The 25,577-nt window shown below is 39.4% G+C and overlaps 1 protein-coding gene across 1 annotated transcript in view; it reads left to right on the top strand.

Annotated features, from left to right (window-relative positions):
- Positions 1 to 14,256, top strand: part of efl1 (elongation factor like GTPase 1) — a 120,093-nt gene extending 105,837 nt beyond the window's left edge. Inside the window, exons 19-20 of the mRNA XM_056259123.1 lie at positions 2,702 to 2,886; positions 13,644 to 14,256. Of these exons, the coding sequence (XP_056115098.1) occupies positions 2,702 to 2,886; positions 13,644 to 13,832 (374 nt within the window). The 3' untranslated portion in view covers positions 13,833 to 14,256. The remainder of the gene's footprint in view (positions 1 to 2,701; positions 2,887 to 13,643) is intronic.
- The last annotated feature ends 11,321 nt before the right edge of the window (positions 14,257 to 25,577 follow it).

Genomic DNA, 25,577 nt, shown 5'->3' with positions numbered 1-25,577 from the left:
TACCCATATGGGCAAACAAATTTGTGAAATATTATTTTAGTGTTATGAAGATGCAGTCTTATGTTTGCTTAAAAGAACACTAGATATTTTACAAAAAAAACTTTTACAGGTGGTTGGGAGCAGGTTTATTTATTTTTTCATACCAACTAATATTTAGAAAATACGTTCACTTTCGTGAATTTTCACTTCTTCGAAAATGTACATCAGAACAGCTTTACGAACGATTTACATGAAAATTAGTTTTGCTTCTGTTTCATGAATGAGGCTCTATGGGGTGTATCTGTATATATAAAGTATATATACGAATATAAGTGATTCATTTATATGAATATAAAGTAATTATAAATATAAAAGTGAATCATGAATGTAAAATCTGAACATTTATTTATAAATCTGATTATGTAGTTATAAGTCTGAATATATCAATTTATTAAGTCTAAATTAATAAAAAAAAATTGGAATATGTGAATGTAAATCATAAATACATACACTGAAAGAAATTTGGTGTACAAACTATTTTCATTTTGAAATTGCTAGTAAATTTCACAAATAATTACAAAGAAATGACAAGTAACACACTGAATTAAACTTGAAATTAAAAAAGGCCGAAATTGTGTTTTCTTGTAAAAAGTTTTCATGTTTTATTTACAATAAATCTAGGCCTATGTTATTTTTTAGAGTCAAGTTTCTTCGCCAAATTAGATTTTCTCTGACAGTGCATCCTATACAGCCCAAAATCTATGGTCAGTTGTGCTCTCCATCAATAACATTACGCCATCCAGCAGTAGAAATGGTCTCAATAACCATCAATACAGCTGATCTGTGACCTCCATTCAACAAAATCACTGTCATTACAATTAAACAGGCTGTTTATGCCCGTGATTCTGTAGGACGTCTATATATAAATGACCTCCACATACTGGTAAAGTTCACCATCACAGCCAAGATGAATACTGAGGTGTTGATGGTTCACTGTAGATGGCCATATGTTAATGTGCTCACAGATTTCTAACTGAGACATTTGTTTCTGCTTAGTTTCACTAAATAGTCCCATTGGTCTATGGGAGCTTTATGTTGTGAATGTTGTGAGTATGTCTACAGTCCATCAGTGGCTTTTAAAAGCAAAGAAAATCCTGTTTTCCATTGTATGCCCTCTTTTAACTGCGTCAATAACAGTTTTACAAAGTGACATGACGTGAAGGCCAAGTGTGGTAACCCATACTTGGAATTTGTACTTTGCATTTAACCCAATCAAGTTAGGGCACACACATTAGGAGCAGTGAGTAGTGAACACACACACACACAGCAAACCGTTTTATACAACATAGTAACATAGAGATGAGTGTTCATGGCCCAGATGTGCAGAGGTCATGACCTTCTATAGATGTCTGTCATCGAGTATTATTGCGAGAGCTTCATGCTCGTCTACAGTGTTAACAGGTCGATGGTCTCTGGGGCCGAACTGATAGATACACAGGCACAGAGTTTCTCCCCCCGTCACTTCCATGTATTCTCATGTGTGTGTGTGTGTAGATCAGCTGCTGTTTGTGTTAGTTAAAGGATAAGGATGTCCGCCACAGATGAATTTGAACAAACTGATTGCGTGTGAGTTTCTGCCTCGTGATGATGGATTTTGTGTGCTTGTGTGTTTCCGGGTCATGTCTAAATCCTTATGTAATAATGTATGTGCTTTTTTTTTTTATTATTTATGAATGATTGTAGATAACATGCATTATATTTGTTTTGTTCTGTACAAGTGTTAACGTTAACTAAAACTGTTAAGAATTGTGTTTCAGTAATTGAAATAAAATAAAAGTGTTAGATGGGGAAATAAAGAAAACTAGAAATGTTGCCTTGGCAACTAACTAAAATATAATTCTGGACACGATGACAACGCAGTTCTGAAGTGTCAACTAGTCTCTCCCCTGTGAAGGCCTCCTTTCCTTCTCTTTACCTCTGTACAGGTAATACGTTGTCAGGATAATTTCGGATAAATAATTCTGTATTATAAATCAAGGCCAGAAAAGTAGTTTGTTGAGGGTTGGTTTGTAAAGGACTACACGTCTGCGCACATATATATTCAAACGCGCATACCTATGGACTGAACACGTGATGCGCATGGGTCTAAAGTATTTTTTCGTGGGTCTGCGTTTTTGAGGTTTGCGCAGAGATAACTGATAATCGTTTGTTTTGTGAATGAGCGGGCCGGAGCGCGTTAAGGGTTTCCTGTTAGATCGGTGACGTGTTAGCGGCCCCTAAGTTAATAACTAATGATCTTCGCAACGGAAGTGAATCTATCAATCAAAACTAACTTAGCTGGACAATAACTTTATTCTAGAGCTGCTGTAAAGCCAAAAACAATCTCTGTTACTGGAATTTCCCATTATCACTGTAAAGCTGTTTTGAAACAATCCATATTGTTAAAAGCGCTATATAAATGAAGGTGACTTGACTTGACTAAGTTGAGGTAGTAAAACCAAAACAAATAAAAAAAATTATGAAAAGACTAAATAGAAGTATTTAAAAATGATAAAATCACAAAATCAAATAACAAAATGACAAAAATTTCAATGAAAACTGAAAATATAAAAGTTAATTCAAAGTATATAAATAAATACTGTAATAATAATATGTCTTCGTTAACTGCTGAAGGAGTAAAAGTTCACAGTTAATATTTTGTTTGTAAATATGACTGTTTTAGGTCGTGTGTATGCTGTTTTGTCCAAGCGGGAAGGACGAGTCCTACAAGAGGAAATGAAGGAAGGGACGGACATGTTCATCATTAAAGCTGTACTTCCTGTTGCCGAGAGCTTCGGATTCGCTGACGAGATCAGGAAGAGGACCAGCGGCCTGGCCAGCCCACAACTAGTCTTCAGCCACTGGGAGGTGAATGAATGAATGAATGACTGTGTGAATGAATGAACAAACAAACAAACAAATGATGGAATGTGTGACCGAATGAATGTTTGCACAATGATGTCATCTGTTTTGGATTCCTGTAGCTTTTATGTTTGGATTGCTCTGTCCCACTAAGAAAAAACACTTTCGGTATGTATATAGCGAATCAGTGTTTATAGATTTTAAAAACTGGTTAATCATAAATGGTATCTTTTCCTGACAATACAATATCGGTCGACCTCTTAAAGAATTGAATGAATGAACGAATGAATCAGGGATGGAAATTAGCACCCGCCACCAGCCAAATGCGGGTGATTTTGTGTTGTGGCGGGTAAACTCGCTTCACCTACCGGCCACCGTGGCGGGTAAATAAAAATAGCATACTGTTTCACTCGGACGGCGGACACTTTTAGAGGAGGCACACCTTCAAACAAAAATGTGGCGTTACATCGCAGGCGTAGAGGTCTGCAGAGAAAACATCATGGTGCGTTCACACCAGACGAGAATAGAGCGTCTGGCGCGAGTGATTTCATTGTAAGTCAATGCAAAGACGTAAATGCGTTACGCGCGTAAAAAATTCCTGCGGCGCGAATGAGGTGTAGAGCGCGCCGTGGTAGATGCGAATACGCATCATTCGCGCGGCAAGTTCGAGCGTCTGATGGGCCTTTCACACAGGACGCGGAAAGCGCTGCGCTGCGCTTTGAAACCCATTCATTTCAATGGCTTGCGCCGCGCGAAGACGTTTTGTTGCTGCGTCGAGCAAAGCGCAAGCACAGCGGTGCGCACCATTGACTTGCTCGCGCGCACGCCGCAGTCAAAGTTCAAAATAGTTTAACTTTTGCCGCTGCGCTCTGTGACGATTATCAGCGCGGCCAATAGAAACGGGACATCCAAACAAACACGGAAATCAAAATGGATGAACGGCTAGTACTGTGTGTATCGGAATTTCCCTGAGCTCTATGATACAAGTTTGAGGTCGTATAGGGACATCGGCAGAAAAGCGGTGTCATGGAGACATATCTCCATTCAAGTTGGCATGTCAGGTGTGTTTTAATATATATATAATTTGTTCCTTTGTGTCAGCTTTAATGTTTGAATAAATGTTTTATTCTAAAAAAAGAACTGAGCTCATGATTCGTGTGTTGATTTCGATGTTATATGTGTGTGTGTGTGTGTGTGTGTGTGTGTGTGTGTGTGTGTGTGTGTGTGTGTGTGTGTGTATATATATAATAAATAGAACTCCCGCTTAAAAGGTTTTTGAAAACTCCGCCTACTTTGCTCTGGCATAGCGCAGCGCAAATCGCGTTGTATCTGAAGGGCAACGCTGAACCCAGCGGCCAGCGCAGCGCATTCCGCGTCCTGTGTGAAAGCCCCTTGACGCGTTCCGCGCGCATGATTTTATTGAGTGCTTTTGTGCATTCACGCGTTTGACGCGAATTCGCGTCTGCCGCCCGAGTTGAAAAATCTGAACTTTGGCGTCAATTCGCGCCGCATTAACCAATCAGGAGCCTAGCTGCTGTCACGTGGTGAAGTATCTGGATGCTTCAATAAATTATTTTGTACTAAATGCCTGATGTGGTTCTAATGCACAACAAAGCAAATATTTTATCACATAAAACTTGATTTCAATATATGAGACATATTCATTTTGTATTGAATGCTATTTATTCCATTTCATATCTAGATTATATTAAATATTATTCTAATGTAAAGGCAACCAACATACTATAGCTCATAAATCCGTGTCTGGAGAGTGTTGTGTGAGAGAAAAAAAAATCACAGGACAGGTTATTTACTTTTGGAGGCTGGCTCAAATTATCATCAAAACAAAAATAAATGACAGATTAGGTGTATGAGGCCGAGGGTGAGAGAAAGAGAAAATGTCAGTATTTCATTGAGACTTGAGATTAAATAAACTGCTTAAGTATTCTTGTAGTATTAATTTTCACATGCAGTTACACATTGTCGGTTAAAAACAAGAAAGTGGCTGGTAAAAACATTGAGTGGCTGGTAGATTTTGAAATCCACCAGCCACAGTGGCCGGTGGACAAAAAAGTTAATTTCCATCCCTGGAATGAATGAATGAACGAATGAATGAATGAACGAATGAATGAATTGACAAATTAGTAAACAAATAATTGCAGCAATTGAAGAATGAATAAATGAAAGAGTAGATGAATGGACAAGTGAATTAACTAATAAATGTATGTATGAGTATTGACTAAATGCTTAAATGAATCAGTGTAAATTAATGAACAAACAAACAAATTAGTAATAAATAACTTCAGCAATGGAAAAATAAGTGAATAAATGGTTGAGATGATCAAAAAAGTAAATGCAGGAAACAATAGATGAACTAGTGAGTTAATGAAGGAAATAGAGTGTGTGTGTGTGTGAGAGTGAATTAGTGAGTGAGGATTGAATTAATGAATATGTGTGTGTCCGTCTGCACATTAATTATCATTGTAAAATATAACCATTTAAAATAACTGTTTTTTAATAATAATAATGTATTCCTTTGTAATAAACAATTGTTTTCAGGATTCTTTGAATAGAAAGTTCAAAAGAACAGCATTTATTTGAAATAAATAAAATGAAACAAAAAGTAACATGAAAAGTATTGATTTCTTTCAAAAAGGAAAACCTTGTACCATATTTTTAACTTTTAACATTAGTGTATGAATGAGCAAATGACGTGAAACTGCAGAATGAATTAGATGTTTCTCCTTTGCTCTTTGACTAGGTATACGTGTGTGTTCAGTTGTCTCACCGTCTGTCAATACTTTCCTCTGAACACAGTGTTAGTTTACTGGACCGGACAGGACATACACCTCAAAGATACTGAACCCAGTGCCAGACTATACAGACATGTCTATACAGATGCCTGATAATATGTGATTATGCCTGGATGGAAAACTGGACAGGCCGGCCAATCTATTAGATCCATTCATATTGATCTGCTGTCAGATGCTAGTATTGCTGATCAGGCAAAAGCATGTGTACCTTGAAAGTGTGGAGCTGTCAGCGAATGAGTCGCGTGTGTGTGTGTGTGTGTGTGTGAGTGAACCCAGAGAGCTCTCTGGATTGATCAGTGCGTTACAGACATGAGGAAGAGACACGTACACAGCGTAGTATTGGAGGAACGTCTCATAACCGCTTACAGTGAAACTCAAGTTGAGCCGTATTCAGAGTTGAATTAACAATGACTCTGTTTGGATGGACAGGTAGATGGATGGGTAGATAGAAATGTTGTTGTGTGGTTTCATGTTAAATTGAGAGATTTCACCACAAAAGAGTTCCTCATGACTGTAATATTGCCAATGTTGTCAAATAAGTTGTATCACTGAATCAAGTGTTATTCTTAAGATTGTAAGTTATCGCTGATCAATGGAGTGGAGGCTTTCGGTTGTGTGATGGTGTTATTGTGTATTTTTAGCAGATTGTTCCTCACGTGGGAGTTCATTGTGAGTTAGTTGAGCGTTTCTGGCGCTGTGTGTGTGTGTGTGTTTGTTGGTGGATCGGCGTGAAAGAGGATCAAAGGCTGTAGACGCCACGTGTGCCGTCTTTAACCCGACGGCTGGCTTGATGCCCTCTCTCCACGCCTGGGCTGTGTGAGCGGGACGGGTTCTGTGGCCATATGGCGCTACTGTCAGCCAGAATGATGGGTCGAGTTAAACCTGACATGATACACACACAAAGGGCATATAAGGTCGTCTGGTACTTCACAAAACAGTTGCGCCACTTTTTCATGCTGTGACTCAGTGCAAAAACCTTCATCTCATTCACAAACCACCCACAATCCAGTGTAAGCAAGTGTGCTGGTATACCACAGTATTTAAATGATTTAGTTGGAATAATGGTGATTAAAATGAAATCATGATTCATGAATCAGTGAAGTTTGCACTTACAACCTCTTTCACTAAACTGTGGCTTAAACCATTACTGTTCCAGTCAATCCTACATATCATCTGACAGTTGATGAACTTAGGTTGAGATTAAGGCCTTATTTTGTCAATCCTGATTTTGCAATGCATGTCTGGAATTCTTGATTCTAATTAGTCAATCTTGGCATTTTGTGGTCAGATATTTTTTAGTTTTTTGATTGCTTAGCTGCTTAATTGGCTCAAGAAACTGAAGGTATCATATTGGATCACTTCACAATCTCTTTCTTATTACATAATAAAATAATTTGGATTTTAAAAAATTGTGTTATTACTTTATGTATTTGGTTAACAAGTAGGTTAATGCATAATTCATTCATTCATTCATTTATTTATTTGTATATTATTTTTTTTATTTTTTTTTACATTCATTTATTTATTTTATCAATTTATTGGTACTTAATAATTAGTAATAATACATAATATTGTGGCCAAAAAAAGTAGGTTAATTTATTTATTTATTATAATTTTCTGTTTTTTTTTTATTTATTATTATTTTTTGTTTTTTTTAAAGGTAATATTAGATTTTATGATAATACAATATATTTTGACTTGGTACTCAATGCTTATGCTGAAGTGTGAGAGTTGAATTAAATTTCCTTTATTCTGATAGAGAGACGTTTTACTCTTTGATTTTTTCGAGAAAAAAGCCATGAATAATGTACTGTATCTACTAGGAGAAGAACAGTTAATAGTCTCCTTCGCATGAGGATTCTTGTGCTTATAGTGTTTGAGTACAGTGTATCACACACACGCACGACTCAAATTGGACGCCAGTCTTGGTACTTGCAGATTGTGTTTGCCTTGCTGGAGGAGGGTAATTCAATTCCATGTTTAATTCAAACCTTGCCTTTCTAGATTTTGGGGCCTGCTGCATTTTCAATTCTTCTAAATGTGGCCTTTGTGTGAAGAGAAAAGACTAAGACGTTGCAAAGCAAAGCACTGCAACCCATTTTGTCCTCCTTTTTCTCTCTCTCTCTCTCTCTCTCTCTCTCTCTCTCTCTCTCTCTCTCTCTCTCTCTCTCTCTCTCTCTCTCTCTCTCTAGATATAGAATATACAGTTTGTACAGTATAAAAATTGTTATGTCTATGCAAAGTCCTCATAAACAGAAACTGTGCGTGTGTGTGTCCTACAGCTGAACTGCTGCTGTTTTCCTTTCTGTGGACCTTTTATGGGTCTTAAGATGCTTATTTTGACTGCAGGACTTCTACAAATCTGTGTTGTTTTGAGAGGCCTAAAGGGTTTATAGCAATAGTTGACCCAAAAATGTAAAATCTGTCATCATTTACTCACCCTCATGCTGTTTCATGTCCCATATGACTTGTTTTCTTCTGTGAAACACAAAATATGATCTACAGCAGAATGGTCACTGCTCTTTTCCATTTGACAAAAAGCACTGGGGTCAATAATACTTTTATTCAACAAATATTAAATTAATCAGAAGTAACATTGAAGACTTACATTGTTACAAAAAATATATATTTCAAATAAATGCTGTTAACTTATTCTTTTAACTTTCTATTCTTCAAAGAATCCTGAAAATATATTATCACCATTTCCATGTAAATATTAAGCAGCACAACCATTTTCCAACATTGATAATAATAAGAAATGTGTCTTGAGCAGCAAATCGGCATATTAGAATGACTTCTGAAGGATCATGTGACACTGAAGACTGGAATAATGATCCTGAAAATTCAGCTTTGCATCACAGGAATAAATTACATTTTAAGATATATTCAAATATAAATGACAATATTACTCTTTTATTTCAACCGACCCCAAAGGATTGAACGGTATTGTATTTCTCTATATTTATATATTTCTTAAATATCATCTGAAGTAATACAATATCTTGTGAGGAACAGACTTAAATTCAGTGTTCACTGTGTAGAAATGTAGAAAGACCTGGCACATCTTTCAAAACTGGCACATCTTGACGAATATGATGAATCTGAATGTATATGATGTAGTGTGTACATAATATACATTCAGATTCATCATATTCATCAGATGTGCCAGGTTCTCACATCTCTTGACCCATTATCACTGATGTCAAACCTGGGTTGACTAGCATCTTGACACGCCATAATTAAATGTATACAGCGAGAAAGATTTTCAGTTATATATATATATATATATAGAGAGAGAGAGAGAGAGAGAGAGAGAGAGAGAGAGAGAGAGAGAGAGAGAGAGAGAGAGAGAGAGAGAGAGAGAGAGAGAGAGCTTGACAGCCCTAGTCCCCATTTACTTTCATTGTATTGAAAATAACACCCTGTACATTCTTCTTAACATCTCATGTTGTGCGCCTCGTAACATCATACAGGTTTGAAAAGACATGAGGGCGAGTAAATAATGATTGTTAACCGAATTCACCATCTAAGTAGCATTTTGACTTCATAAATAAAGGTGACTTGACTTTAATGTGGAAACATTGCATTCGAGACGGTTATTGATATGTGGTTTTGCGGTTGCACATGTGTCCGCCTGCTAAAAGCATTAAATGGATCCGTTTCAGGGTGACTGATACGTCAGGAAATGAAGTAAGGTGAATAGGAATTATAACTGACAGGAGTCTTATAAAGTTGGTCCGGATAGCGTTTCCTCATCGTTTTTGTTGTCGATCTCTCACCTGTCTTTGTCTCTCTCTTTCTCAGAGAGCCTCAGAGTTGAAAAGGCGCCAAACGCAGGACGCTGCACCATTAGTGTGAAAACTCACCCGCTCGCTGCCACATCTCAGAGAACCTACACACTCCATCTGACAGCCTGCATGCATGCATGCGTCTGAATGCGCGTGTGTGTGGGCAGATGTCAAGCTTTGACAACAGCACTTCAGTGTGCGTGCGTGCGTGTGTGTGTGTGTGTGTGTGTGTGTTTGTTCCCTACTGTGCCGAGGGCCCATTAGACACCATTAGACACATATGCCAGGGCCTAGAATCCGCCCTCGATCTGCCTGCCAAGCGTCTGCCCGCCCCTGCCATGAGACACACTCACACACACACACACGCACTAATCAGCACCGGCCATGAGCAAGACGCATGCAGGTCAACATAATCTAATTGTGTAAGATGGACAAAGAAACAGACTAATGAGTGACACTGGACCCTTGTGCGATTCTGACACACAGTTAGTGTCATTCAGTGTTAGTGCCGCTATCAAACACACACTCCACCCTGACGTGGACAGCGGCGGACGCTCGCTCATTAAAACCTTCCGTCTCACTACATTTCCATTCACCGGCTTTGTCATTTATAATGTAACAATTATCAGATTCTATCACAATCGTGACCGATTGAACAACCTTGAGAGTAAAAAAAAAACTGTTAAATGGTGTTTATTATATGATTGTTTGCTCTAGACAGCTGGAAGCTCGACGGCAAGTGTATATATATAAATGAATACTTTTATTCAGCAAGGACACATTAAATTGTTCAAAGGTGACAGTAAAGTAAAGAGATTTATAATGGTACATAGGATTTCTCTTTTAAATAAAAGCTGTTCTTTTGAACTTTCCTTTCAACAAAGAATCTTGGGGGGGAAAATCACGGTTTACACAAAAATATGGCCAATATTTGTCTATTTAAACTGTAAATAAATAAATTTAAACATTACTGTTCAAAAGCTTTTAAAATGTCAATAGAAAAATGTCTCTTTTGATCTCCACGGCTCCATTTATTTGATCAAATATACAGTAAAATGGTCATATTTTGATAGCTGTTTTCTATTTTAATGTATTTCAAACTATAATTTATTCCTGTGATGCAAAGCAGAATTTTCAGCATCATTGCTCCAGTCTTCAGTGTCACATGATCCTTCAGAAATCATTCTAATATGATGATTTGCTGCTCAAGAAACATTTCTTATTATTATCGATGTTGAAAACAGAGTAATTTATTTGTGGGAACAGATACATTTTTATGTCAGGATTTTATAATGATTCTTTGAAGTTCAAAAGAACATAATTTATCCGAAATAGAAATCTATTAGACATTATAGATGTCTTTTATTTTTCAATTTTGACCAATTAAATGCATCCTTGCTAAATAAAAGTATTAATTTCTCTTTAAAAAAATCTTATTAACCCTGCTTTTTTAAACCTTAAAAGTGTTTGTAACATAGTAACATCAAATGTATTTAATTTAGTAGAGAAAAGTAATTATTATTAAAAAAAAATAGATTATTCTAGTCAATATTTGTGTGTTGTATATCTCTATTAGAATACTGTATTTTTAGCTGAACAACATGCATAACGCTATTTGAATCGACAGTAATTCGGGTCTCTCATGCAGCTTGTGTGAAGAACGCTCTTTGTGAGTTGCAGCTTATGTAGAACGTTCCAGATCAGTCATTTATGAGGTTTCATAATGCTTTCTTAGTAAGGCAGAGCTTGTGTGTGTTTGTGTACGCATGGCAAACACATGAAAAGTGCCCTGTCACTTGTTGGGTTGTGCTTGAATGAGTGCACACACACACAAGACAAAAGCTCTTTGGTGGAGGAAAATAAAGGGAGGGATAGTAATCCAAGCTGTCAGGTCAACAGAGAGAGAGAGAGAGAGAGAGAGAGAGAGAGAAATGAGAATAAGAAAGCAGATATGGAATCAAAGATCAGCACTCAGGAAGCTCTTTGCAGGTTCTCCACTGCTGTTAAAATGCTAATTGTAAGCTTGTCTTCTTCCACAAACGCACTGATCCTTCAGTGATGTTCGGGCGCAGATGCTCTTGAAGCGCTGGACTGCAGTCGATAACTGTGTAAATCCGGCCGTTGTTGCCATCTGTCCCGAGGTAACGGAGCCCACGCCGTGGGGCCTCTCTGGGACCAGGTGCAGGGGCCCCGCTGGACTCTTACAGTAATTGTACCACTCGCGCTATTGTCTGAGCATGAGGTCATATTGTGTGGAAGTGTGTGTGTGTGTGTGTGTGTGTGTTGCTGCTGGGATTGCGTCATCCGCCCAGCACCTGCTCCCATTGGTGTGTGTGTGTGTGCTGGTACATGCTCTCGCTGTGCCTCATATAATGACCATTATGTGTATCTCTTCACAGTGGACAATTGCGTAGTCTACTTCTGCCCTGGAACAACTAATTTTCTTTCTTTTTTTATAATGAGAGTGCCGTAGACAAAGGGATAGAATATTGTGGTGCCAATTCTAATTATCTGAACCTTATCTGACTGACTCGCAAATTAACAGCATAGATGTGCTTTACTTGTGAGGAAACATTAGATCTTAAACTGTGACCTTAGATCTAAATTGTGAAAGTCAGTAGCACTTTACAGTAGGGTGTGCATTACATATGGCATTAGGGGTGGATGCTGTGACCCAAATCATAGTAGATTCACAGTATCAGTATCACAACATACTTCATTTTGCTGGCAATTAAATGAGAAAGTTTCTTTGTTGGTTTTGTTTGTTTAGTTAGTTATTTAAATAGTCATGTGCTTATGCTTAGGCCCTTTTGGATGATCCAGAAAATTTAATTTCGTAGCTTTATTTATTTAGAATAATGCTAATATTGGATAACCCAGTGAACTAAGTACAAATATATTTATTATCTGTAAAATAAATAATTTGAAGAAATATAAATTTAAGTGTATTGTTTTTTCATTTAGAATAATGTTAATGCATATAAATACAATTTTTATTTATTTTGTGCCAATGTCTATGTTGGATAGACAAGTAAATTAATTACTTTGCATTAATTGTAGGGCTGTCAAAATGTTGCAATTTTGACAACAATTGCAAATTGCAATGCAATTTTTTTTTTTCCAGCTTAAAGCGGTAAAAATATTTAACACAATTGATGCAGCACCTGTTTTTTTTCCCCATCATTCTTATGCTTCGCTACAGTATATGCTCACGGTATCATTCATTCAAGTGCTATTATAAGTTGTCTTTTTCTCTTGAATGGACACAAACACACAAAAGTATGCCAAAACGCCCGCTTTGTCGCGTACCCTTGTAAGCATGTGAGAAAATAGGATGTGTGTCACATCCGCGTCATGTGCTCCAGATCTTAAAGTGACAGCAGCCTATTAAACCTGCTGCTGTGATGTCTGTTATTAGTGTAAATTTATGCGGTGAAGACTGAAGTGTATAATAAGTTTTTATTAAATTTCTGTATATTTCCTGACTTTTAGATCAAATATTTAAAATAACTGTTTTTGTTGTTATTACATTAATTTGGAGATTAACTGAAATTATTATAATATAAAAATATATTAAAAACTTTAATGTTAGGTGCAATTAATCATGATTAATTACAGAAAAATGTGTGATTGAGTAAATTTTTTAATTGATTGACAGCACTAATTATTTGTTTTGCCTATTTTGAAAAGAAAAATGATATTAGTTATATTAAAAATGAATATAGAATTATTTTATATTCTAGATAATCCAGTAAATGAAGTAGATTTAAATATATATATATATATTCATTCATTCATTCATTCATTAAATATTAAATACTTTAAAATATTTTATAATATTTAATAAAATAATATAATATTTATATTAAAAATTAAAGCCCATTTGGGGAATCCATTAATTGATCTAATTTATTTTCATTTTAATTTGAAAGTTTTTGCAGTACATAGAAAACACTGCCTGTTAATCATTGACTGACTGGGCTGTCGGCCAGCACTACTGGGATTCTGTATCGACCAATCAGCATCCAGGATAACAAGAACAACCATTAAATCAAATGAATTGACATATTAGTAATTTGTTGTTCATTAGTTGCCTTAAGTGTTGCATGCAAATCTCTTAACACAGCACAGACGTCATTAACATTGTGTGTGTGTGTTTTAGGTTATCCCAAGTGATCCATGCTGGGTGCCCACTACCGAGGAGGAGTATTTACACTTTGGAGAAAAAGCAGACTCAGCCAATCAGGCTCTGAAATACATGAACGCCGTACGAAGACGCAAAGGCCTCTATGTGGATGAGAAGATCGTCGAACACGGGGAAAAACAACGAACTCTCAGCAAGAACAAATAAAGCGAATGATCCTCAGTTGTGAAACACGAGCAGAATGATTTTGTGAAAAGATTTGTATGTAAATTGTTGAATTAAATTCAGGGCAACGATATAATAATGGGTTTGCAGTGCACAATTGTTTTATTTATTGAATTGTTCTGCTCTTGCTTTATAAAAGAGGTTCATTGACATATTTGATGACGCACAACCACTCCTTCATTTGACTAGTATCACTCTCTAATGACCAACCGATTGGCTGAAACTGACCGGATAGTGATTCAGTCATTACCACCAATCAATTTCTAACAGTCCATGGTTTCATTCATAATGAATGACAAATTGGTAATGTTCAAAATGTTAATGGATTCAGTGACTGAACCTCATTAGCTAATATCAGTTAAATCTGGTGAGATACTTCAACTAAAACTGAACATCAAGTCTTTATTCTACAGTATGTTCGCCTGCGCTAATCTATTGTAAAAATGTGCTGTGCTATTAAGCAATTGCAGTGCACTCTGGAACCAAATGTTGTTAATATTATACAGCAATTGAAGTCAATTACACAATTTGAGAGTTTATTGGACCAGTCACCAGACTGAAGGAGTAGATTGTCTGATGATTTGCGCTGTTGCGAGACTGTTGGTGCACACAGATCTTTGCAAATTACAGAGACTTTTTTCTTCTTTTTCCCCTTCACATGTTCCTAAACAACCATTCCTTCCTCAGTTATTTGAGACAGGATTAAACCCTGCAATTAAAGGACATGCTTTCAAATCATAGCGTATCTCCTTACGTGTTTGGGATCTTGTGCTGGGGTCTGGCGGGGCCCTGCGTTGCATAATTTAAGAGTCCTCTTGAAATACAGTTTCAATTAGTTTGAAGTGAAACGGCCTTGAAATGAATTCCTTCATCGCTCCCTTTTGGTTTACACAAGTTTAAACCCTTGATTTAATTTGTGTGGAACACAGCTTTAATGGCATTTGGAGAAGGATTTGAATTCTTTAATAAAAAAAGCTCCCAGAATACTGTAGCCTGCTGAATACTACACGTGTTCGAGTGCTATCATGTCAAATCACTACCAAGATTTTGGAAATAAACTTGACTGAACAAACTGTTGCCTTTGATGTGCAGAATATGTTTTCTGTTTGTCCGTTCTGGTTTAACATGATCGCTTTGTGCCAATGCGTTGTAATCATGCTTTAATTTTCCGACAATCAATATTTTTTATTTAAAATTAATATTAATCCATGTTAGAGAATTGTTTAGATTTAGATTTAATAATAGTAATAATTACAATAATATGTTTTAGGGCCACAACTATAATTAATATTATTAATAAAACTACTATTTGTATTATTATTACTTTAGGGTAATTAATGAAAACGGCAACTTGATATTTAATTGATCGATAATGTTTTATTTTATTTTTAACCCCATGAAGATCTAAGATACCCTTGCCTTTGATTTGTGTAGATTAAAGGGATAGTTCACCCAAAAATGAAAATTACCCCATGATTTACTCACCCTAAAGTCAAGGTGTATATGACATTCTTCTTTCAGACGATTACAATCAGAGTTATATTAAAACATGTCCTGGCTCTTCCAAGCTTGATGATGGGAGTGAATGGCTGTTTGACTTTGGAAGTCCATTAAAGTGCATCTATTCGTGATAAAAGTGCTCCATACTTAATAAAGGTGTAAGAAAAATATCCTTATTTAAAACTTTATCGACTAAAATAAGTAGCTTCCGGCAGACGGCCGTACGCCTCGACTTACGCCAAAAGAGTAACATGAACTTAACGCACAACGTAATGAGTAGTTTTCTCTCCACATCAGCTGATCTGAAGCTTGCTTTGCTGTTTTTCTCACAGTGCACACTGCTGGTATTCCTGTAGCGAGGACTGATCCCAGATCAGATGGGTTTGAGTGCAGGGGTCAGTTCTGCAGAGGAGCCGGTGGGTAATGACCTCTATGTTGCATTAAACTAATGGGGCTAATTTAGTGGAACGAATGGCTTTAGTCAGCAGAACAGACAAAGCCTTCAGATGCTGCAGATAAAACTCTTAACCAATGCAAATGGCAGGTTCCACTCAGGGCTTCACAGCTATTAGACTCCAGAGCTTATTTACGGGTTCAGACTTGTCACACTGGCCATGTGGGGGGAATTAGGAAGATGAGGTGTTCTCTAGCACTACGCCAGCATCGTCTGTAGAGGAATTTTCTAGCATTTATTCAAGGTTGTTTTGCAGGTCTGACTGTTTTGCTTCTAATTAAGTAAAAAATTATGTTCATTTTCTCTATATAGTGAACTTTATTGGTACTGGAACTTTATATAAAATTGTAAAGTGATGATATTTGCTTCTGCAGAAGTCAGTGTGATTTTATATGAGTGAAAAATGACACTACAGATAATTGTTAAGAGAGAATCACCAATCAGTTGCTGTTACCATGGAAACAGACTTGGTAGTAAAATAACTCACCAGTGACCGCCCACTTAAGCTTTGCAAATGATGTAATCAAGTCCGATTGAAAGTAGTATCTTAGGGTTAATACGGATGCATGTACTTAATCAAAAATTGTGAAAAAGTATTACAATTTAAAATAACTCCTTTCTATTTGAATCTATTTTAAAATGTAATGTATTCCTGTAATGCAAGTGATTTTCAGCATCATTACTCCAGTCTTCGGTGTCACGTGATCCTTCAGAAATCAATCTAATATGCTGATTTGATGCTGGAGAAACATTTCTGATTATTATCAATGTTGAAAACAGTTGTGCTGCTTAATATTTTAGTGGAAACTGATAAAAAAAATATCAGGATTCTTTGATGAATAGAAAGTTAAAAAAAACAGTGTTTATTTGAAATAGAAATCTCTTGTAACATTATAAATGTCTTTAGCGTCACTGTTGATTAATGTAATGCATTTGTGCTGATTAAAAGTATTTATTTCTTCTTTTTTTTTAAAAACATCATACTCTCTCCAAATTTTTTAAACATTATTATTTATCTAAGTATTTGCAATTCACTTTAAATATTGTTTTCATACTCACAATAAAGACTTTTATATAGCCTAGGTATAATATACCATCGTTTTTGGTTTATGGAATACATAGATCATTGCATTTGTCTTTTTTTTTCTCCTCATTTATAAATACCTTTTTGCTTTGAATCAGAATTTGCATTGTTATTCATCTTGGTTTAAACTCTTAATTTAATCATTTTTTAAATACCCATAGAGAAAATAAACAGGAAAAATACTTCTGGATCCAGTTCTTGTGCTCTATATTCATTATTGTGATACAATAATGTGTGGTTTCTTTTGTATTAACCTTTTGAAATCTATAAAATGTGCATATTAGGAATTTCATAAGGTCAAAAGTTGTATTTTGTAGTGACGTCTTCATGTGTACAGCGAGTAAATGACACAAAATGAAAGGACAGTGTAATATAGCTCATTAGCTTAAGCGTTGACTGTTTCCAGGCAACACAATGATCAAAGTTCACTGTTTGTAGCAACTTGAATATTAATGTTGAATTCAGTTGACGTGCGGTCACAAGTGTTACATCTTACAAAGCATTCCAACATGGTTCTTCCAGTCAGATTTTGGAGCTCAAAGCATCCATTTTAAAATATGATATATCAAAGCGGTTTTATCTCCAACTGAGGAACAGCTGTTTGCTGAAAATCATATCTTATAATGTTGATACACTTATGAAGCCCTGGCTCTTCAGACCGTCAGTGGAACTAAGCTGAAGCTGATATCAGTGTTTCCATTGTTGTGTAAAAGTAGTCATTCTGGTTGGTATGATGACGTCATGCTGTTTTATAATACTTTTACTGTTTTGAGGCATTTGTTTTGATCTTAGGTGTTATATAATTTAAAATTTTGATCACTCATATGTTGATATAATTCAATAATCTGGGGCCAGTTGCAGTCATTATGTGTCTTAAGAACTAGTCTGACTTGCAGTTAGCCAAGGGTTAATCAGTCTTTAAGCTCTCAAATTTGACCAATCTAAGGTTTTTTCTTTTTTTTAATTAGATGACAAAGTGTTATCATTGAGTAAAACTATTAAATAGTTTCAACAATTCTGCACTTCATTAAAGTCACATCACGTTTATTTATATACCAATTAATACAATAATTTGTTTAAAAGAAAGCAGCTTTACAATATTGAACATGAAAAAACTGTCAGTGTCACTTTCAATTAGAATTGCAACTTAATTTTCTTCTATAAAGTGGCAGAGTGTGTTCATGTTTTTACTCAGACCTTGAGGTACTGAAGAGAATACATTAACCGGATGTGGAAATTGTAGTAAATCGCAAGAGACAACTTCTCACATTGAGCACACAAATGCGTGTGTCGTTTATTATTATTGAAAACAAAAACACTCAACTCCCAACATGACATCATGACTTTGCGTAAACATACACGCCACTTTCAATTCAAGTGGCGTGTTATCTATACGCATTTTGAGCTATCCGCGTGTATGTCCACGCCGAAATCTTTTGCGTGTATGTCTACGCCATTAAACGTCCGAGTGATTCCGCGTGTATGTGTACGCCGTTGAATGTCCGAGCGAAACGAAGCAAAATCTATATTCTACATCTGTGGAGCGATATTTCTTTTCCTAGGATGGTAGGAGAAGACTCATAAATGGTATTAACCCCAGTGACGGGTAGGTTTAGGGACGGGGTTGGGGTAGGTCATATATTTATATGTACATAATACAGTAATATAACGTTAAGTCAAAGGCGTTGATAAACACGCTGAAAAGCGATTATGCGTGTTGATAGCACGCCAAAAATGGAAATACGAATTGGCGTGTCATACATACGCCATTTCATGAGATCAGTCTGCAGTGTTGGGCAAGTTACTTTTAAAAAGTAATTAGTTACAGTTACTAGTTACTTCTTCCAAAAAGTAACTAAATTAGTAACTCAGTTACAAATTTTAAAAGTAACTAGTTACTTAAGAAAGTAACTATTGCGTTACTTTCAAGTAAAATTAAATTTTAAATGCTCAAATGTGACCCCACCTCTACCCCTATTTAACGGATTTTAACACATGTGCATGTTCAATTATTTATGATAAATCTGAATTTTATAATGAAATGGACACTTAATACAATACATTATTAACAGAAACATGAAACATTGTACACACATCTAAAAAAAAATGTTGCCGGTGGACAAAGTGAGACTAGCCTCCAATCAAATGCCAGTATGTAGATATTATGTTTATATAGTGGATCAATGCAAATAACACAATAGATGTTTTGGAACTTTTGATATTTATTGCCCCTCAACAGGCCACAACTGGGCAAAATTAAATTAAGCTTGTTAAGCTGTGGAGTTATATGTTCTCATTAACTATATTATTTTATGTTTCTTACTGTTATTTTGTTTTTACTTTATGCTATTGACGGTTGTATACTAAAAATGTGCAAGAGTTCATTGTGCGCATGTGTGAACAAATGGGGACTTTTATTTTGACTCAGCTTGTGTTCCTTCCTTGAGATGAATGTCGTGCTGCTGCTCCCTCGTGCACTGATGTTATGCCAGCGCATTGAGATGAAAACTAACAAATAAATAACACTGAGAAATTGTATCTGGATTGTTCTTTAGTGGATGGATGATCGCAACATATTGTGCATGGACATGACGGACGGAAATGAAAACTTAACATAAGCAATATACCATTTAGAGAAGGCTACTTTTGGATTATTTGGGCTCGTCGGCATACCTGTCTCTCGTTGACTGACTGGCTTGTGTTGTTCGTTGTGTGTCCTGTCCTGTCCGACTATGCGTTATGATGGGTCGTTCGCAATTCATGAGCGTTAGCTGTTAATGATGGGTCGTTCGCGAATGAGCGTTAGTGATGATGGATCGACTCGTTCGCGATTCGCGAATGAGCCGACTCTTTTAGGTGAACGTCGGTAGCTGGCTCGCATATCTGAAGAGCCGACTCTTACAAATTTAGCCTATAGAAATTAAATAATTATGTAATAAAAATTGAAATATTATAGTCAAAGTAATTTAAAGAGCCGTTTGTGAGCCAAAAGAGCCGGCTCTTTTCAGTGAGCTGAGTCAAAAGAGCCGAATGCCCATCACTACTATGCGTGCTTTAGAACACCCGCCCAACTCTACCTCTGATTGGCTTACAATGACATTTTACTCTACCTCAGCCAATCGTCAGCATGTATGCGCTTGTCTCGTGCTCCCTCTGCCCACTAACCAAGGAAGAACAATAAAAAAGTATTTGCCTCTCGCTCGGAGATCTAGTTGGTCTGATGAAAAAAAACAGCTTCATCAGTTATAGTAACGCGCCGCATTTTTTGGCAGTAACGGTAACGGCGTTATTAAGATGAGAAGAGTAATCAATTAGATCACTCGTTACTGGAAAAAGTAATGCCGTTAGTAACGGCGTTATTTATAACGCCGTTATTCCCATCACTGTCAGTCTGCAACTCCAAAATGGCGCTGACTAGCGTCTCAAGTCATCACGCATACATAACATTTAAAGGGACCACGATCCCTGAACAACAGTGAGGAACAATGCCAAGAACAAAGGTGAATTATGTATGTCAAAGTCACTACACACGTCCCCCCAGTATTCACCATATCAGGAGAACCAAACAGTCAACGGGGAGGTGGGCGTATCAACCTGCCACAACGGCTGCGCTGCACGGAAGGAGGAGGAGACCGCACTGCAGCCAGCAACCCGCCCTGGCACGGGTGTGGGACATGGAGTGTGGGAGGCTTGGGAGGGAGGGTAGTGAGGGGAGTAAGGGGTGGGGGCAGAGCAGGAGGCCGTCCGCGCCGTGGGACCTGGGCCAGGTCTATGGGCCTGGCCACGTCCAAGTGAGCTGGTTTGAGGCGGTCAATGGAGAGTCGCTCCGGTTTCCCGCCCCTGTCCACCACAAAATGTTTGTCCCCCTTCTCCAGAACCCGAAATGGGCCCTCGTAGGGCGGACGTAGAGGTCCCCTGTGGGCATCGTGGCGAATGAAAACGTAGTCAGCCGTCTGAAGTCCAGCGGGTATGTGTGACTGAGGAAGGCCGTGATGGGAAGTAGGGACAGGTGCGAAAAGCCTCACATTGTCCAGTAGAGTGGACCACTGAAAAGTAGCAGACCAGGGAACCGTGGTGCTAGGGACAAAATCCCCTGGTACCCGCAGTGGCTGTCCATAAACCAACTCCGCGGATGAGGACTGAAGGTCCTCCTTTGGCGCGGTCCTGATGCCCAGCATCACCCACGGGAGCTTGTCGACCCAGTTGCTGTCTTTGAGGCCAGCGCGCAGGGCAGCCTTCATTGACCTATGAAAACGTTCACAGAGTCCGTTAGCTTGCGGGTGATATGCGGTCGTACGGTGGAGTTTCACTCCGAGCCTCTGTGCGACAGCGGCCCACAGCTCAGAAGTAAACTGTGCGCCTCGGTCAGAGGAAATGTCAGAAGGAGTGCCGAAACGTGCAACCCAGGTGCCAATAAATGCCCGTGTCATTTCGGAAGACGTCACTGACGTCAAAGGCACAGCACAGCCTCGGGCCAGCGGGTGGTCCTGTCAACCATGGTGAACAAATATGTGAAACCGTGAGAGGAGGGCAGAGAACCAACCAGGTCCACGTTTACATGGTCAAAACTTCTTTCCGGAACCGAGAAAGACCCTAACGGGGCTTAGTGTTGCGATGGACTTTGGCCCGTTGACATTCAACACAGGTGTTAGACCAATCCCTAACGTCCTTCTTGAGGCCGTGCCAAACAAACTTCCCTGCCACCAGTCTCTGTGACGCTTTCGTACCCGGGTGGGAGAGACCATGGACGGCATCAAAAACTTGTCGCCTCCATCCCGAGGGAACGACCGGCCGAGGACTACCTGTGGAGATGTCACACAGGAGCTTGGTGCCGGCATCGCCAAAAACCACGTCCTCGAGCTGCAACCCTGTAGCCGAGGTCCTAAGGAGTTGCACATCTGGGTCTGTGGCCTGAGTCGCTGCCATGCGGTCGTAATCCAAACCCAGGTGGACTGCCCCAGCCACAGCCCGTGATAGGCAGTCCGCCACTCGGTTGGTCTTACCGGCGACGTGCTGCAAGTCCGTGGTGAACTCAGAAATGTAGGACAGATGACGTTGCTGGCGGGCGGACCACGGTTCAGCCACCTTGACCATGGCAAAAGTCAACGGCTTGTGGTCCACAAAAGCGGTGAAATGTCGGATAGCGAGGTAGAGACCCAGCAACTCCCGGTCGAATGTGCTGTACTTCCGCTCACAGGGGCGCAGCTGACGGCTAAAGAAAGCCACTGCTCATATACAGCACCAACAGCATAGTCCGAGGCATCCGAGGAGATGGAGATGGGGGCTGTTGGAGAAGGATGTGCCAACATGGCGGCGTTTGCTAGGGCTGTCTTAGTGGCAGCAAAAGCCCTGTCTCTACTCTCATTCCAGGATACAGCGTGCTTGGGTTTACCCTTCAAGGCCTCATGCAAAGGCTGCATGAGCTGAGCGGCTCGAGGGATGAAACGGTGGTAAAAATTTACCATGCCGAGGAACTCCTGCAGGGATTTGACAGTGAGAGGGTGCAGGAACTGTGCGACCGCCTCCACCTTTGACGGGAGGGGGACTGCCCCGCCCTTAGTGACTCTGTGTCCTAGGAAGTCGATGGTGGTCAAGCCGAACTGGCATTTGGCGGGGTTGACAATCAGTCCATGCTGGCTAAGCCGCTCAAAAAGGGTTTGGAGGTGCGCGAGGTGCTGATACTTGGACGTGCTCGCTACTAGGATGTCATCCAAATACACAAAAAGGAAAGGCAGGTCCCGCAACACAGAGTCCATGAGTCGTTGAAAAGATTGGGCGGCGTTTTTAAGGCCGAACGGCATGCGCAGGAACTCAAACAAACCAAACGGTGTGATCACTGCCGTTTTGGGAATGTCCAGTGGATGTACCGGAACCTGATGATAACCTCTAACAAGGTCCACCTTCGAAAAAATCACTTTGCCAGACAGGTGTGCTGAAAAATCCTGTATGTTCGGGACTGGGTATCGGTCAGGTGCCGTTGCCTCATAAAGCCGCCGGTAGTCGCCACACGGACGCCAGCCGCCACCAGGTTTGGGGACGATATGAAGAGGCGATGCCCATGGGCTGTCGGATCTGCGGACTATTCCCAGGCGCTCCATGTTCGCAACTCAGCCTTTGCAACGGCAAGCTTGGTCGGGTCGAGGCGCCGAGCACGGGCATACACGGGCGGACCAGTAGTGGCGAGATGATGCTCCACACCATGCTTCACGGCAGATGCAGAGAAAGTGGGCTGAGTGAGAGCTGGGAACCTGGCAAGCAGACGGTGGAAATCATCAGAAACTGAAAGCATGCTAGTCAGTCGTATGGAGTCGGGCCCGCTGAGCGTGCATGTATAAGAGCAAAACGTGACGGCGTCAATCAGGCGGCGGTTCTTTACATCTACCAACAGTCCATGTGCACACGAAAAATCAGCACCGAGGAGGGGAACGGCCAACTTTGCTGTAACAAAGTTCCAGCCGAAGCGCTGTCCTCCGAAACACAATTCGACGTACCTTTGTCCATAAGTGCGGATGGGGCTTCCATTTGCAGCTTCCATAGGGGGGCCGTGGCTGTCAGTCACCATGTCCAAACGGGATGCAGGCAGGACGCTTCTCTGTGCTCCTGTGTCGCACAGAAAACGCCGTCCAGAGATGCTGTCGTGGATGAAAAGCAGCCTGCCTACGCAGCCGACACTCATGGCCACTACTGAGCGCCGGCCCCTGTTTCCCGACCCGCCGAAACTGCATGGTAGGCGACATTTGTTAGCCTCAGTTCCAAACTTCGCATGGTAAAAACACAAGCCTGAAGGTTGTTGGGGGCCAGAAGACTGCTGCCGCCGAGAAGTGGTAGCCGCGATAAAGGTGGAGTCGTTCCGTGTCACCGAAGCGATGTGCGCGGGAAAAAGCGCGGCCGCGCAATGCCTTGACTCGCCAGGAAAAATTTATCAGCCTCCTCGGCCAGTCTCCGACAGTCAGTGATTGTGGTGTTGGCTAATGCAGCTCTCACTTGTGAAGGCAGCTGACGCAGGAAAAGCTGTATAAAAAGAAAATCGGGTCTGTGCTCACCCAAAAGATCCAGCATATGATCCATGAGCTCGGACGGTTTGCTGTCACCCAATCCTTGAAGGGAGAAAAGCCTACCGGCTCTCTCAGCGTCCGTCAGTCCGAACGTTTTTAACAGGTGGGCTTTGAGTGCTGCATACTTTTCAGTTTCCGGAGGGTTTGTAAGAAGGCTCACCACTCTCGATGCCGTTGCATTACCGAGAGCCGGCACAACGTAGTAATACTTTATTGTATCCGCGGTGATCTCTCGTAACGCAAACTGCGCTTCAGTCTGGGCAAACCAAGCCGATGCCGACGATTCCCAGAATTCGGGGAGTTTGAGGGTGACACATTGAGCACACGAATGCGTGTGTCATTTATTATTATTGAAAACAGAAACACTCAACTCCAAAATGGCGCTGACTAGCGTCTCACGTCATCACGCATACAGAACATTTAAAGGGACCACGATCCCTGAACAACAGTGAGGAACAATGCCAAGAACAAAAGTGAATTATATATGTCAAAGTCACTACACGGATATATTTTCCATGTCAACGAAGGCGGAGCCTCAGACCACACCTACCTATTACATAATCGCCATGGACCAATACAGTTTCTGGAAAGTTCGCTTTGGCAAATGAACAAAACGAATTTCGTTTTGGCCTGATTTTGTTTTTCGGGTATATCGAAAAATTGACTGAAATAAGTTTAAGTAACAAAATTACAAACTGAAATAAAATAAAAAAAATAGTAGGCTATGAATGTTTGTTTTTTTAAAGACAAACTAATAAAAATGACAAAAGTACATTACTGAAAGTTAAAATATCCTTTACATGCAATCTGCAAGTAATCACATCATTACCGCAGGGATAAGCTCTGCCTGCAGCCAATGAGATTGCTTGCTCAACATTTAAATTGTCTGGTTCAGTGTTTGCTGTAGGCAAATATTTAAGAAAAAAAAGTTGTTTTTTTCTGTGTGATCTGGTTTGCACGTTTTCTTTTTGGGTTGGTCGAACTTGTTGAGCCTGTCTTTAGACAATCTTAAGGAGGTCCTTAGGAGAACAGGAAGAATGCTGAAGTGTGATTATTTCTCTGCTAACCGGACATAAGTACGGAGGAACAAATAATACTTGGAGACTTGATGGAAAAACACACAGAAGGAGGATTCCCCCGACTAAAGTAAGCGTGCAATTTGAGAAGACGCACAAAAGCAGTTAAACTCCCTTGCTGAAGAGTGGGTTTGCTCAGAGTGACTGATAATTGCCTGTTATCTTGATTGATGAGCTAACCAGGTGTCTTAAAAGAAAGAAAGAGTTCTCTTGATGGCCAGAGGTTGAGAACAGTTCAAGTTTACCTGACTTTAAGACCCCTGTCTGTAATATTTGCAGCTAAAAAATAATGCATGCTTATGATCAGGTTTCATACAATCGCCCCATTCTCCATTGTTCCAGCCAATATTGTTATATGTCTGGCACCAGTAAGGCTCTGAAATTCTGGTTTATAGTGTAGAAATTACACACAACGCCTTTAAAGACAATTAGCCTAGTAAAAATATAGGCCGGAACTTGATTTATCTGCCGCAAAATTATTGGATTGTGAAACGCTGGTGTTTAAAAAGTAAAAAGGATTTGTGATGTCATCTAAAAACATTTTCAGCAAGTTTTGTG

Source organism: Rhinichthys klamathensis, unplaced genomic scaffold, assembly GCF_029890125.1.
Source record: "Rhinichthys klamathensis goyatoka isolate OS25496 unplaced genomic scaffold, OSU_Roscu_1.1 h1tg000165l_1, whole genome shotgun sequence".
NCBI classification, from domain to species: Eukaryota; Metazoa; Chordata; class Actinopteri; order Cypriniformes; family Leuciscidae; genus Rhinichthys; species Rhinichthys klamathensis.
Note: the sequence above shows the minus strand (reverse complement) of the source record. Positions and strands in the feature narration are given on the sequence as shown.